Here is a 15,946-nt window from a genome sequence, read left to right on the forward strand (position 1 = left end):
AAGTTAAATTTCGCACATTCGAGTAAACATTTCTCTTCGTCGTTCACGAATTTATAGATACAGCAAATCTTCAGAAAGCGGACGAGAACTGCGGAAATCTTACTCGGTTGATGCGTTTGATTTTCGGGCCGCCAAAGCTTCGGACGCGTTCGCTCGAATCGCGACAACTCAACGGACAAATGGAGTGAACGCCGCGAACGAAAACGAACAGAAACGAAAACTTACTATCGACATAATGGCATGGGCCGGCGAGCGTTAACCGTAACCGGACGGAAGCGAGTCACTGGTGCACTCTCACACGGTGGGTTTTAGCACGGGGGGGAGGGGGCGCTGTCCCCTAGGAGTCTTTAAAGAACCAATTGTTCCAGAAGGAGCGCGCGCGCACCTTGGCGTCGGGCGCGGGCTCCCGGCGCACGGGCACCGCGGACTTGGTCGAGCGCTGCGAGTGTGCGGAGGGGGGGCGGGGCGGCGGCTGGCGGGGGGCGGCGCCCTTGTGCAGCGGGATGCGGGAGGGCCGCGCCCGGCGCCCGGGAGCCTCGCCCGGGAGCGCCAGCGGCTCCATCTCCCGCATGCTGCTGTGCGCGCCCGCCTCCAGCTGCCGCACGCGACCCCGGGCCGTCTCCGCCTCTATGCTCTTTTCCTCCAACTGGAATCAGATATGTACGCTTTCCTAATTGTTTTTTAATGTAAACCCATCCAATTTTAGAGCCCATAAATAAGCTATAGGAGGTAGTGTAGATGGCAGCACTTTCAAAGTTAAGGTAGAAATTCTTAGAATAATTATTGATTGATATGGTCGCTATTCTAATCTTTAATCTTATTTAACCAACATTCATTAAAGATGTTGTGGGCTTATCCCACATTCCATGCACACACATTTAGGTACTCTTCACAATATAATACATACTTATATGTTTATCTAATATAATTATTATAGGATAAGCCCACAATATAATAAATCACTTCGCTTGCATAAACTTTCTTAAAATAATGAGCTCAAAGGGACGAGAAGTATACAATATTAATAATTCAGTTTAAATTTATAAATATTACCTATTATTTACATAAGATGTCAAACAGAAACGCTCACAACGCTCATAGATCGCATTCGTTTTTTACTTGAAATGCGTGTACATACAACGTGTTGTAACATTAAAAATAACTTACTCTAAATTTTAGATCTTCGTTGACATCTCGCGCTCTTTCTAATCTTTCGAAAAGTGACGAACGCTGCGCAACGACACGTTTCAGCCGTTCACTTAAAACCTGAAAATTGACCAGACGCCACCATTATTTATATGTATCTACAGAAGTATTCTGTAACGTTCTCTCGCTGGCTAAACCCTATAAATGTGCATTTTTTTCTCTTTTTATCGTCATTTCATCTATTTTGTAATCACAATGGTACTAAAGAAATATGATTCAAAGTTATCATATCCAAATACGTATTGTAACGCAATTAAAATCAGTTCATTTTAGACTATGTGTCTACGAAATATAAATTTACAGAAAGGGCATTTATTTGGAGTTGACTAATGCCCGTATCTTTAGACGTTTCGTCAAATAGTCCTCCACTTTCATCTATCCGCGGACTGGTAGGTGAGCTCACGGGTTCAACCTGAGTACTACTCTAGACCACGCAACGCAGTTACGTATTTATGGCGTTAAGTTAATTGACAGCAATCGAGATTGAAGTCGTCGTGGCCTAAAGGATAAGACGTCCGGTGCATTCGTATGTAGCGATGCACCGGTGTTCGAATCCCGCAGGCGGGTACCAATTTTTCTAATGAAATACGTACTCAACAAATGTTCACGATTAACTTCCACGATGAAGGAATAACACCGTGCAATAAAAATCAAACCCGCAAAATTATAATTTGCGTAATTACTGGTGGTAGGACCCTTGTGAGTCCGCACGGGTAGGTACCACCGCCGCCTATTTCTGCCGTGAAGCAGTAATGCGTTTCGGTTTGAAGGGTGGGGCAGCCGTTGTGACTATACTGAGACCATAGAACTATATCTCAAGGTGTGTGGCGCATTTACGTTGTAGATGTCTATGGGCTCCAGTAACCACTTAACACCAGGTGGGCTGTGAGCTCGTCCACACATCTAAGCAATAAAAAAAATAAAAATAAATAAAAAAGAGATCGAACGAAAGTACTCGTACTAAAATTAGACACGAAGTCGCGTAAAAATAATAAGTCGAAAGACGCTTACCACAAATTATTTTGTGCGTTTACTGTCGTTATCGGTAGTTTGAAAAGTTTTAAATTTAACTTAAAGACGAGAACGGTCTTTAATGAACAATACGCGAGCACATAGCCTCTCATAATGATCCGTCGACACAGTCCATTAGCTTTGTTCCGCGTAATTTTGCCGAAAACTCCGTTTACGCCGTCTATCGTTACAGCAATGACAGTCACGTACTCATTTACGTCATCTCACTTACAATTATTACTAGTTTACTTCTTTACGATTCTTTTTTGTTTGTTTGTTACAATAGGCTGAAGCGATTGTAATTATTTCAATTTATGTTGTTTAATACGATTTTATTAGCTCGCTCTGCGTGTATTTCCGTCTGTCTACCTATCTATGTAACGGAATCTTTCAACATAAATTTCATCAACTTTATGATATTCTATCAACTTGCAAATTTTTACACATATCAAGGATTAATAACAGTTTAATATGTACTCTTATTGTTTTGGTCTAATAAAAATATATAAAACCATGTTAAAAAGGTCAATTTATTTTAAATTTCATATTATATTTTGTATCAATTTCAACTTCAGAAACAAGCAAAGTTACATACGTATGTAATTTTGTACTAAATATTAAAGTTTTTCTATATCATATACAGTTTCTTGGGAGGAGTAGATCCTAGCCTGCGTGACCTCACAAAATGCCCTAAAAATAATTTTACGTAGATTACAACATCATACAAAATTATAAATGCTTGAGAAATTTAACCAAATCTGAGAGAAAATCGGGTACATAATCTCTGCATCACGAGTACACCAAGCGTCCAAATCAATAGGCCGTTCCGAAAGTCCACGCCCTGTGTCAACTCAAAAATATTTAAGAATCAAACGCTAACCTGATTCTGAACGGTGGAGTTGAGGAGTTGTCTCTGCAGTTCGACGGGATTGCTCTCGAGTAGAATCGCCGCGAACTTTTCCGAATCGGGAGTCGGCACGCGCACTCGTGACGGCGAACCAAACGTAGAGTCCAGCCGGCCCAGCGCCGATGTCGGCTTGCTCGACGAATGCACCTGGAGTAAATGCAAATTTTTTTTTTTATTCCTTCCTATCTAGTAACCTCGAGGGGATTCTAGATTCACCGAGCTAGTAGGTGACCTCGCGGGGCTCAAACCGGGAGTGTTTATAACACTGACCCTAGCAAGAGCAGTGCTTCGCAGAATCTACCACCGGATCGGAAACGCAACCCACTGACAAGATTTGGCGAGAAACTCAGTGGGGGGCTGTGTTTATAGGTTAATTTACTCATCGAGCCCTTCGTCGCAAGAGACTGGTTCGGCGAGTACGGTGACCGGTGCTTGAGGTACCTAAAAGCACCGTTAATGGATCGGGAGGATCCGTAATGTGTTTGGGGCGACGTCGACTGTATACTATTTGGTCCACAGGATCGGGTTGTAATTACCGGCGGCCACGACAAGAGGGTTTTCATGGCGTGCCGCCTTCTCAAAGTGAATAAACAGCTTTATCCTTCGGCCTTGTTTTGTACTACAAATCAGCATTTCATGAAATTTTACCAATCATATTATATAGAAATGCATATCGATAAAATGACACAATACAAACGGTATAAATACGTACTATACGGTACCTATTTATAATTATATTATATACAAACAGTTTTCTTTAAATATGTACTCTATGCAAATGAACCAAAAATGATATGGATCATTGATGTGTCAACTCTTCTTGAAGATGAAGAAGATTGGAATTTATTTAAAAAAGAAAACAATATTTTTTTTATTAAAATAAATAACACACTAACACAGCGATTCGTGAAAGCTATATCTCGTAAACGAGAGCTGTTACAAATAAAACTGAGGGTATATTTGAAATCATCAACGTCAAATTAGCAAACAGCACGTGCTAAAAGTAAATCATCAGACAAAAGTTGCCATATTATTGTGCAGTGTAACAGAAGCAACACTGAATCTCAAGTTGACATGACGAAAGTGACATTATCACCGATAACGGTTTGCAAAATATTATATGAGTTGCAACATCCCAGTAATACTATGTACCTGCGCTTCAAGCTGCGCTGTTCTTTCGAGCAAGGCGTCTCGTTCCTCGCGCAACCTCTGTACATGTTCACAATCGCAGTGCTGGTGTGAGACGGTGTGGGTGAATTCGTCTTCGGCTGTAGCCCGCTCGTCGAGTTCCCCACGCAGCAGTTCGGCCTCTTCCCGCAACCTGCCGCCCTTACGTTGGATGACATCAAGTAACGCCCACAGTTCGTCTTCCAACGGACGCGACCTCGACGCTGAAGCCGACGCGGATGCGGACGAATGCGCTTCCTGAAACCCGTTCAGCGAAACTAATTAACAACAGAACTTGATTATTCAGTTTCGATGATAGACTTAGAAATCTTGGTAAAAGGAACTAACGTTTCTAACTAGTCAGTTTATAAATCTTTGAGGAAGGCCGTATGCACTGGTAGTATGCGTAGCAGCTAGCATAGTTTACGTTAGTACCTTGCATGAGGTCTCTGTGCTGAAGCCGGAGTCTTGCACGGAGGGATGAGGTTTAGCTCGCGGCTCTTGTGGCGCGGGGAGCTTGCGCCGCACGCGCACTCCGGGCTCCCAGTCGCGCCGAGTAACGCTGTTCCCGCGCGACGGCGCCATCTTTGACCGAAGATTCGGGAACGTCTCGATGACGAGGTCGCGGAACTCGAGCAGGGCCCCGACCTCATTCTGGAGTTCCTGATCAAAAATTGTACAAATTTACTTTGAGCATAGAATACCGGTCGAAAAACTTTCGACGGCTAACGATTGAATCGAAATTTTGTAAAAAAAATCCTTTTGATTGGCGGATGAGCTGATGACCCAAAAGTTATGTGTTAAAGACGCTATTTAATTGCGATTTTTTTTTTAAATAAGGTTTGCGCCTTCTCGCTGTCCCAGTTGTGTGCGATGATGATGTGACATAAATTTTCAGAGGTTTATAGAATTATCATGATCGCATAAACATATATAAAACCAATTGGCAAGTAATAAATAGGTAGGTAAGTAACCACGTAGACAAACTAAAATACAAAATTATTTGAGTAGACAGCGCTTTAGTGGTCAGACTTCAAACGTGAATGTCACTGTTCACCTTGAAACAAGAGGTCGAAGTCTCAATTATATTGTTAATAACGGCTATGTATAATAACCCCTACAAACCGGGTCTATTTAGGTTTTGTGTGTCTTGGAATTATTATTTTTTATCTATACACTTCTTTGCTCACCTGTAATGCGACGAGGGATTTAGCCTGCTCTGAGACAAGGTAGTGGAATGATTGAGAACGGAGAGGAAGACATTCCATGCCCGAGCCACCAGACCCTCCGCTGGCACTGTCCGCACCGCCCGTCTGAAACAAGGGAATATATTATCATTAGCTGACCCGGCAAACATTGTTTTGGCATATATAAGATTTGTAAGGAATTTCTAGTGTAGAAAAAGAACTAACATATTGTAAGTGTGTAAGGATGTGGTAAATGAGTGAAAGAGGCATGGTTGAGCATTTGGTTGAATGAGGTTTTGTTATTTTTATACTCCCTGATCGTTCACAACGCTAGAGTGAAAGAGGCATGTAGCGCTGTGAACGATGAGGGAATATAAAAATAACAAAACTTCCTTCAACCAAATAATGCCTCATTAAAACAAACAAAAAAATTACAAAAAATAAATGTTAGGGGTGGACAACCCTTATCACTTAGGGGTATGAAAAATAGATAGTAGCCGATTCTCAGACCTAGTGAACATGCATATAAAATTTTATAAAAATCGGTCAAATCGTTTCAGAGGGGTATGGTAACTAACAGTACATTTCCCAATACATTTTTGAAAATTTAATGTATGTTCGTAAACATATTGAGGAGTTTCCTAAAAAGTCGGACATACATAATAGAAATACTAGGAACGAACACAAGCTTGTTATGCCGATGAGTAGGTTACATAAGATACGAATTTCATTCGGGTGTTTGTCTGTGCGCCTGTACAACAATATCCCACAAGATGTTCAGAACCTACATACACATAGGTTTAAGAAAACTATTAAAGTACATCTGTGCAATAAAGCTTACTATAAAGCTAGTTCTTGTGAATTGGCGGTAGTTCTTTTGACGTTCAACAAGTATGTACTTTCATTTATGTTGAATAATTTTTTTTTGATTTTATTTGATTTGATTTAACATTGTGACACGAGAATTTTATATATACAAGATTTTCAAATTTAATTACATTAGGTACCTATATCATTGTTAAAACAAACGTAAACGTATACGACTGTGATTGTCTATGGTATACAAAGGTAAACCAGAGCAATCTATTAAATAGCTTACTAGCCATTACAAGTGATCAATGCAAAACAGAATAATGTCGCGGTGTGCCCCACCGTTAAATTACGTTACGGTCGAATGCGCACCCGGACACAACATCCAACAAAGCGACGCCTCTCTTCCTTCGAACCTATTGTCATCATTAGTAATTATAATGTGTTTTTACAAACCGGTTCGTTGAATTCAGTAGGTATGAAGAGTGATGTATTTGAAGATTTGACAACAGGATAGTTATAATAATGCCTGCGAAATCCGATTCTCATTGTAGCGTTTATGTGCTAAGAGTTAAAAAAACAAAGTCATACGAAGATACTCGTTAACATCAACATTGGTACTGAGAATCAAACTGTTAATACCATTAAGTACTTCTTCAACTTCTCTTACAGAAGGATATTGCATTTTATCTGGTGAAGCCAGACATCTTGGTGAGGGTAGATGATCGGCGCAAAATCTACTTTTGGACAATTCCTGGAACACAAGTATGTGTTATTGAAGAAGGAAATGGAAGTTAGTAGTTAGTATAATAGTATTTAAGAAACAAGCTTATAATTTGGCATTGTAGGTATAAATCTATGATAAAGTGTAAATCCAAGTATTTATTTGTCCAAGCGTGTCCAATAATACAGATTCGTTCTATTAAGGACCACCATTTTAGTTGCTATTTCCTACGAAAATCAATAGTACTGTGTAGTAGTACTTACTTAAAATTTTAAACATTATTAAATTAAGAACGTACTCTCAAACACCCCAGATAAACCATAACTGCTAAAAACATCCACAGAACAGTGATACAATCGTAGCTAAAATACCAGAAGACATCACAAATCCGTTTTTGTTTACAATTTTTTTTTTTCAGATTTTTAAAATATTTTTACACTTATAAAGATGACAACTTTACAATTTCCGCATAACACTCGAAAATAATTGTGTTTTTAATATGCAACCGGTTAAAACAATTTTTTTTTTTCAAATTCATAATTATATCAGAGGCTTATCAGGTTCAATGTTGTCAATAACTTAAATAAACCTCTTATCATTTTTGATAAAAATGAAAACAGGTACATAAAGGGTGATACTGATCTGCACTGCAATTGAATGAATCGATAGCTACGATTATTTCGCTTAAATTGTTTACCCTCAGTATATAAAATAAATGCTTAACCGTTTATAATATGTATTGCTGCGGTGCTACATACACACATAATTCCCAAGATGATTGATGACCCACAACGAGAATTATTGCCAAGTCATTCACGGTGATTAAACGGTAAAATTATATTGTCTTCAGTCCGTTCGTGCCATAACCAAAAAGAAGACAAGTCTCGAACATTGCGAAGCTATTTTGTTTACCAAGCATTCCGCGTATTTTTTTTTATTTAGTAGCAATTAACGGAAACTAGTTTTATTCACAACAGCTGTGTGAAAGCGTGTTTTAGTGGTAACCGACCGGCGCCCACAAACTGTTGACAAACGACCACCAGAACAACTGACTTTTCATTCAATGACACTACGTTTTGGTGGCGATTTCTTGTTTTCACTTTCTTTACAATTGCGTCACGGCAAGGCCGTGTCTCCATCTCGTTAAACACAGTCTGATCGTTAGAATAGCTTAATAGTGTGGTATGACATTAAGGTAAGTATTTGTCGTGTTTAGACAATTCGATAAAAGTAGCTAAGTCTGTGTTAGGTTCGAAAGGGTAATTTTCTTAAATTTTGCCAAACATAATCTGTAACACTAAAGTAAATACTTAAATTAAACTCTATAGTTTAATGCAAATATAAATCATACTAACTGAAATATCTATTATTTAAAAATATTGAAATGGAAGTATCTAATCTAAAGGCGGCGGAAATAAGATGGTAGTTACTACCTATTTAGTGCTAAATTCGAGTTTTTTTTCCTATCTATGCTGGGCCTGCAAGGAATCACTTTCGTGACCTTGTCGAGTTTAGTCTCTGGTGAGATTCGGACGCGGGTTATTTAGTTACAGAAGATTTTAGTTGGCGCGTGAACGAAGATCCGACGATTTACTGTTTCCCAAAAAAACCGAAGCAAAAAAAAAGACATACAGAAATTTCACTTTATTACTATTTATTTATTTAATTGTAATAACCAAAAACCCTAGTTGATTTGAAGTGGAGAATGGTTCATACAAATATAGTAACTACCATTTAGTATTTTTTCTACAAAATACAACAAAAATATTTATTATTGTGCGCATGTACTTAGTTACCTCTCGGCATTCGTTTCGCCCGGCGTTCTAGATGTCTGCAATGAACGATTCACATTACCGTTACCAACATTCATGAGTGTTTTTTTTTATATATATTAGAACCAGCTCATTATCTCATAGCGTGTACACGTTCTATAATTTTGACCGATTAAAATAAACGTTGGTTTTCTGAAGCAATGTGGCTAAATTCGCTGGGAACCGGGACAAGGATGTTTTACTGAACAATAAAGCGGAAATTTACTAGACATGATCCGATCGTTTACTTGTTAGGTAATAAGTAGGTTCTCCTATTTAGCCTTTGAATACCAAAATATGGTTTCCATTACGTTACATTTTTTGTAAGCACTACTAACTAAAACAGATGTTAGTAGCGTAGGTAAGTAAAAATCTGATCCGCGCTTACTTTCTTTCTAAGTTAAGTTTGCATATAAACTAAACCAATTAATGTCACCCGCTCTGTGGAAGATTTTTTGATTTTTTTTATTAATTAATAAAATTAAGAAAGGTCTTTCAATACACAAGTTACACTCATTTGTTTCATAAACATAAAACATAAATCTAAGCTTAAATGAAACGTTGCGCTCTTCATGTTTACAACTGTTCTCAGTAAAAGAATTGCCAGTGATGTTTGAAAGTTATTTAGTTAATACTAAGTAGTTAGTCATAGTCGTTATTCGTACTGTAGTACCTACAATATTGTTTGTATTGTTGTACAGACAGCTGAACTTAAGTGTCAGCTATATAAAATTGATTTATAGTTTACCAACTTTACTAAATGTGTAAACCATGTTCGCAATACAAACTCATATTAAGCAAAAACCACAATCAAATAGAGACCTCGACAAAATGTACATGTTTAATCCATAATTTAGAACTTGAGTATTGAGAAATATCATTTGCTCGACAACTACATTTTATTGTGCAGGCACAAAAACCGCGATTTGTTACGTCTTCAAATTGAATGAAACTTCACAGAACAATGAAACAGCACCATTTATTCTAAGAACGACATACGATTGAATAAATATGTACAGGACAAAACAAGTTGTAAGTACATTCTAGAAAAGATGAACCATATGTTAATAATCTATTATAACGTAATATTTAAGTAAAATCAGGTTGATTTTTTTTTACTTTTTCGGAATTTACCGCAAGATGGTAACCGGCAATACCGTGTTGTGGTACCTACGTGTTGGTTACAGCTTGACACCAGCCGGCCGGTCTTTGAAAGTATCCAATAATATACGCGTTGAACTGTTTAATATCTATCTCCATTTAAACACATTCTACCTGTTCTTTCGATATCTCTTTGCGTTGACTCATTATTCTTAAAAGAATCTAAAACATTACTAAATTAATATTATAAACTTACAGTTATTATTTTAAAGAATTAAAACCCAGACGAATTGCTGCAGTTTCTTCCTAATCACGGATGAGTTCACAGTCCTTGCAATTTGTTTATACACTAGTTTTATAAAAACTTAATGACCTTAAATAATAGAATCTGCAATTTATATTTTGTATATTTTAGTATAAATCAGACCATATTTAATTTTAAAATATTATGAGTAGTTTTACTTCGGAATTGTCGACATTATCATATCGAAAGCCTACCTATTTACTACTACTAAAGTCTACCTACAAGATCGAAGTTTCAACGTACTGGTATCACGGCTTGAATGCTACGCGCCAAAAATTTGCAGTGTTAACACCTACCCTGTTGAAAGACTTGTAACATGTAATTACAAGGAATCAAGGTATGAAAAGAGAAGTACGATAAAAACAGTACTACTTTGACGCATGATTGGAACTATACTGTATACTGTACCCGTTGTCTTGATCTTAATCGGACTACTACGCAATATCTTCTTACTTAGGTCATGCATATTAAATTTAATATGAATACAACATTAAAATAATAAATTAAAAATAATTAATTTATAAAAAAGAGTGCGTCAATAAGTATATTACGTATTAACAACAGAACACTACGAAACCAACTTTCCTTTCTAGCTTACCCAATAAGTATCATTAGCATGACAATAAAACATAAGTATCCCCCATTCATTTGTTAGATGGTAATAGAAGTAACGTAATTTGCGGATTGCTTTTCTCCATCAAATTGGACACTTACAGAGAACAAGAAAAAAAAATCAATCTACATAATAATATCATAAAACCAGCGCACAGTTGTCGAGCTGCCAGCAATCAAGTTACTATTATAAAACTGTAACAGGTGTTTGTTTATATATGTTAGGGTAATAAAAAACCCTCGCCTACATTTTTTTTATTGCTTAGATGTGTGGACGAGCTCACAGCCCACCTGGTGTTAAGTGGTTACTGGAGCCCATAGACATCTACAACGTAAATGCGCCAGACACCTTGAGATATAAGTTCTAAGGTCTCAGTATAGTTACAACGGCTGCCCCACCCTTCAAACCGAAACGCATTACTGCTTCACGGCAGAAACAGGAGGGGCGGTGGTACCTACCGACTCACAAGAGGTTCTACTACCAGTAAAAATTTGGTAAACCAGTAAATCATTCTTAATAATCTGTCACACTTTTTAGTGTAACAAAATAATGTCAAACATAAATCTCTACATAACAATAAGACTATTAATGCACAACACTGGTTCAAACCACAACCGAAAAATTACACCCGGACGTTTATGTCACATAATTTTTATATGACGACTAATGGATAATTTAGCATTGATTTAGACATTGTTTGGATGCTTTGTTTAATGTTCCCTAAATGAACTTGAGGTAAAAAATAAAATAAATAAATAATAAAAAGTAGCTTACTTCAAGTGAAAATTGGTATAAAATCTGTACGATAGCTCATGAATACGTTCGAAATTCTGAAAAGCGCAAGTCCGAGTCGAAAATTCGGGTCAAAAAAAAACAAAATGATTTATTCGGTTGACCATCATGTTAAGACTACTGATGCGATTTTTTATGACACAATAACTGGCAATTTTACTTACTTCAGATACTGAATAAAATATATTGTTTTCTTCTGATCAAAAACCTATACGAGGTGGATTCCCATTTCAAGAACATTTTAGTTAGTTTTGCATTAGTTTGTTGATATATTCCAAAGTTATCGTTCGTGGAACTGCGAGCAAGCAGCTATGTTACACACTTGCAATTTAAGTGTTCGGTAATTAAAAACTCCAAACGAAAGGATTTTTGTTGTCCGATTGTTTTTATTGAAAAATCATAAGTATTATTTTTGATATCTGCAGTTGTCTATATCAGCGTGGAACATGCGGAATTGTTTTGTGACACACGATAAGTAACAAATAATATTAAATTACAGGCAATAAAAAATAGAGACACGTCATGCATCTACGTAATTTTGGCAATTGTATTCTAATAAAAAAGAACACCTACAAAGTTTTTAATATCAGTCTTAAAGTTGCGCAAGAGTCAAATGACAAAAAAGAACTTTTATTATGATCTTAGGTGTTTACTCTAAAGCATTGAGACTTTGACAGTATATGTTAAGATAGAGCCGCATTCACTATGTAATGTCTCTAGACTTTAATAGTAATTTGACAACGCTAAGCACGTGGATCTGGCTGCCCATCTACGCTAATTAAAAAAACATAAAGTATCAGAAGAACGAGGCGCTAGTATAATTTGTATAAGGACATGTTTTAATCGTAACATCCGGCAACCACATTTAAATGGTAAAACAGCATCATTAAATGGTTGGACGCCAGCTAACGGTACAGCTAACTGTTGAGAAATGCGCCAGAGTGAGTTATTAGATGAAAAATTGTAACTTCACTAAGTGAATCCATTTCATATAACTAACAACACAGTTTATCATTGTAGTTTTACGATCCTAGTCAAACAACAACTTGTTTAGTTACACGACAATAAATTGATACTTAAATACACCCATTCATGTAATTCTCACAATGTTAAATGGTTTCCAAGAAGTTTTTAGTGAAGTATAGGCGAAGGCTGAACTAAATAGACAAGCGAAACAGAATTAGATGTTGGCGAACTATTGACACTTGCCGACAAATAAAAGTACTGAAGAGCAACGTGATCCAATCGAGCGTTACGTGCTTTCACTCTCCGATCTATCGGTTTCATATTAGCGTTGGTTTCGGTAATAATGAGATTTTTGTCTACTGTTAAATCGAATCTATTTAGATTCTTCGTGAAAAACGCTTTACGCGTTGTAGAACATGCTCTCACATTGCACTTATTTTTATTGATTTTTATATTCGGTAGATAAATGCAACACACCTAGTTTCGTATTGTCTCTCAACAACTTAACAAATTTAATTTTAAAATGAAGCACCTTCATCAAAATGGTGTAAAATCATCATCTTTTCATAATTATAATATTAAAATATCGTTAGGCAAGCTACATATTTTTGTACAAAAAATCGTGCACTCACGACGCGAATATGCATGTGTAAGCACGATTTACAAAATTCATTTACGTATGTTGCTGGAAAACGGTGCACGCATACGGAAAGAGCCGCATACTTGAAAACAACCAACCGTGATGGCCCCACCTAATATGAAGCGCTTGTATACGGCCTATACTTTATTGGTAAAAATGCATATTTATTACGCGTTAGATAAAATCCACGTCTGTTTCCTGTCCATCAACTAGAATCAATAACGCGATAGAAGGCATAAAAGTAGACAAATAAAACGGTAGGCCATGAACTAGTTAATATTAACCATTGAATAATGTCCACCGCAACTATATCCTCATATTTTATTTATTAGACATTGATTTGAAATGCCTCAATTATGAATCGGTCACATGTAGCCAGAAAATACGACACGATATTGTAATAGTCTGTCTAAGTTAGACTATATCTAACTATTAATCTTTCAATACGGGCATACAACGCAAGACTTCCACATATAATACTTCCTAATAATTACGAAGAGCCGCATAACATTAAGGTTTAATAGCGTTGGTGATTATTTTGAAGTCTAGCTTTATAATAAGTAGGTAATGTAGTAACGTGTCATAAATTGTTAAAATAAATTTGTAACATTATACAATCACATGTGAACCAATAATTGCGACAATAAAAACAGTGTGCGAAAACCAATGTTCATTGTTCAAAGACAACTTTCAACGATTTTTTATTCGATGTCTAATCAAATATGATTGAGTGATTAATTACTTTATTGCGACACAAGTCGTGAAAAATCAGGATACCGTACCCATTCGGTATATATATTTCACACAAACCAATAATTGAATGTCGATGTTTGGGTAAATAAGAAAATTAATATTAATCAGCTTTCTCAATGGCGTGTCATTATAATTCCCGAAGCTAATCGGATACAATTGAACGTCGCAGTCTACAAAGTCACGTTTCAGATTTTTTTATTTAATGATCCAGATCCACCTGCAAATAGAGATACACGTGCCTAATAACATGTGTCTGTAGATTTCTAATAATAACTCTAGGGAATCTAATTAGTCTTGTTCGCATGATGGATTTCGTTTCAGGCGTTTGCTGACATTTCTAAATAATAATATGACCTTTAAGTATAGGTCATACAGATGTTTATAAATTTTTAATGCGTTCATGGTCTGTCAGGTCATATTGTGTGGATAGTCGATTAACAACTACTCATTCTAAATGACTATACAACCAGTCGAATCAAAATTTTCAGTATTTGAATTGTTGATTGTTTTATTTGAATTAACCGGGACTTTACATATGCGACCCAGGCGACGGGATCAAGCAAAGACGCCGTCGCTAGACATGCCTTGTCGAAGCATGCTGTTTGGCTCTTCTAGCACTGGTCACCGTCCTCGTTGATTTTTTTTATTGTTTAGATGTGTGAACGAGCTCACTGTCCACTTGTTTTTAACTGGTTACCGGAGCCCATAGACATAGTCTGAGTTTTTACAGTACAATAGCTGCCCCACCGTTCCAATCGAAATGCATTTCTGCTGCACGGCAGAAATAGGAAGAGTGGTGATACCTACCCGTGCGGATCACAAGACGCACTACCACTAGTAATAATCCACCAGTGATTACAACGAAGAGTTTGACGAACGAACTAACTCATAAACACAATCTACTGAGTTTCTTGCCGGATCTTCCCAGTGGGTCGCGATTTTAAATCGAGGGTATCAGTGAAGGCCAATTAGCAGACCGTCCACTTGATAATGTATGATGGTTACGGCTGCAACTACAATTATAGATCAGAAAAGACAAGAGCACAGCCTTTGCCTCCTAAAAAGTAGAAGTTATGTTCTCCAGTTGCTTTCGTCTTGTTTTTAAAAATTTTTACATTGTGTTTTAAACATTAAGATATTGAAAAATTAATTAAATAAACGATAAATTTCTTAAAATATTAGTACTGAGTAAAAAGAGAACAGTATTTCCAGAAAGTACAGAACTACTTATCATTCTTACTTTCTTAATCTTCGAAATTCACAGAGTAAACACAATAGACAAAAGACTGAGTCAACAGCCAACAACTTTACGATGGGTAATTAATAAAACATATTCGTAGGTTGGTTAACCGTAAATGGCAAACGTTTAGAGATCGTTCATGGTTCATTGTTTCTAATGTTATACGTGGGTTTACAGATTGTTGCACCCACCCGTTTGTTTTGTGCTTCCATGGCCAACCGATGAGAAGCCTCGCGCAAAACTCATTGTAATTATTATTGAAATAGTAAAAGCAAAACAGTGAAAATCGCCACAATAAATATAGACTAGTACTCAATAAAATACGTTTTTTTTATGAAATTTTCTAATTTTTATTTCTTGTACGGTGCCGGATTTTGTATATTAACTATCGATATAAAACAGCTTTAAAAACTTTCAGAGGGTCAATAAAAATGAATCGAGAATTAATATCGTGAAAAAACAACCTTTATTGTGTAGATAATATTGCTTAATGACGTCATGACTTCTGTTCGACTCTTTTTACACATGTCAAAGAGGTTATGATTCTTTTATTGATTTCATTGTACAAACAATCTCGCGGTCCACCTGGTGTTATGTAGTTACCGGAGCAAAGAGACATTATATCGGGAATGCCCTCACCCTATTCGAGCTGAAACACTCAATTGTTTCGAATAACAGCTGTCCCACTCACCGTTCGAACCGAAACGCATGGCT

General features: G+C 36.8%; 1 protein-coding gene across 5 annotated transcripts in view; it reads right to left on the reverse strand.

The window, feature by feature from the left end:
* jvl (javelin-like) overlaps window positions 1–15,946 on the reverse strand; it is a 68,071-nt gene that overhangs the window by 4,468 nt on the left and 47,657 nt on the right. For 4 of the 5 annotated variants that reach the window (XM_089731842.1, XM_028174549.2, XM_028174548.2 and 1 more), the window contains exons 2-7: window positions 5,482–5,604; window positions 4,727–4,954; window positions 4,277–4,549; window positions 3,098–3,271; window positions 1,168–1,266; window positions 386–646 (exon numbers count right to left, since the gene is read on the reverse strand). In XM_089731842.1, the coding sequence (XP_089587968.1) occupies window positions 386–646; window positions 1,168–1,266; window positions 3,098–3,271; window positions 4,277–4,549; window positions 4,727–4,954; window positions 5,482–5,604 (1,158 nt within the window). Of the gene's footprint in view, window positions 1–225; window positions 647–1,167; window positions 1,267–3,097; window positions 3,272–4,276; window positions 4,550–4,726; window positions 4,955–5,481; window positions 5,605–15,946 lie in introns of all 5 variants that reach the window. The other variant, XR_003624683.2, reaches the window with a different exon arrangement.

This window comes from Bombyx mandarina, chromosome 12, assembly GCF_030267445.1.
Source record: "Bombyx mandarina strain Sakado chromosome 12, ASM3026744v2".
In the NCBI taxonomy this organism is placed as follows: domain Eukaryota; kingdom Metazoa; phylum Arthropoda; class Insecta; order Lepidoptera; family Bombycidae; genus Bombyx; species Bombyx mandarina.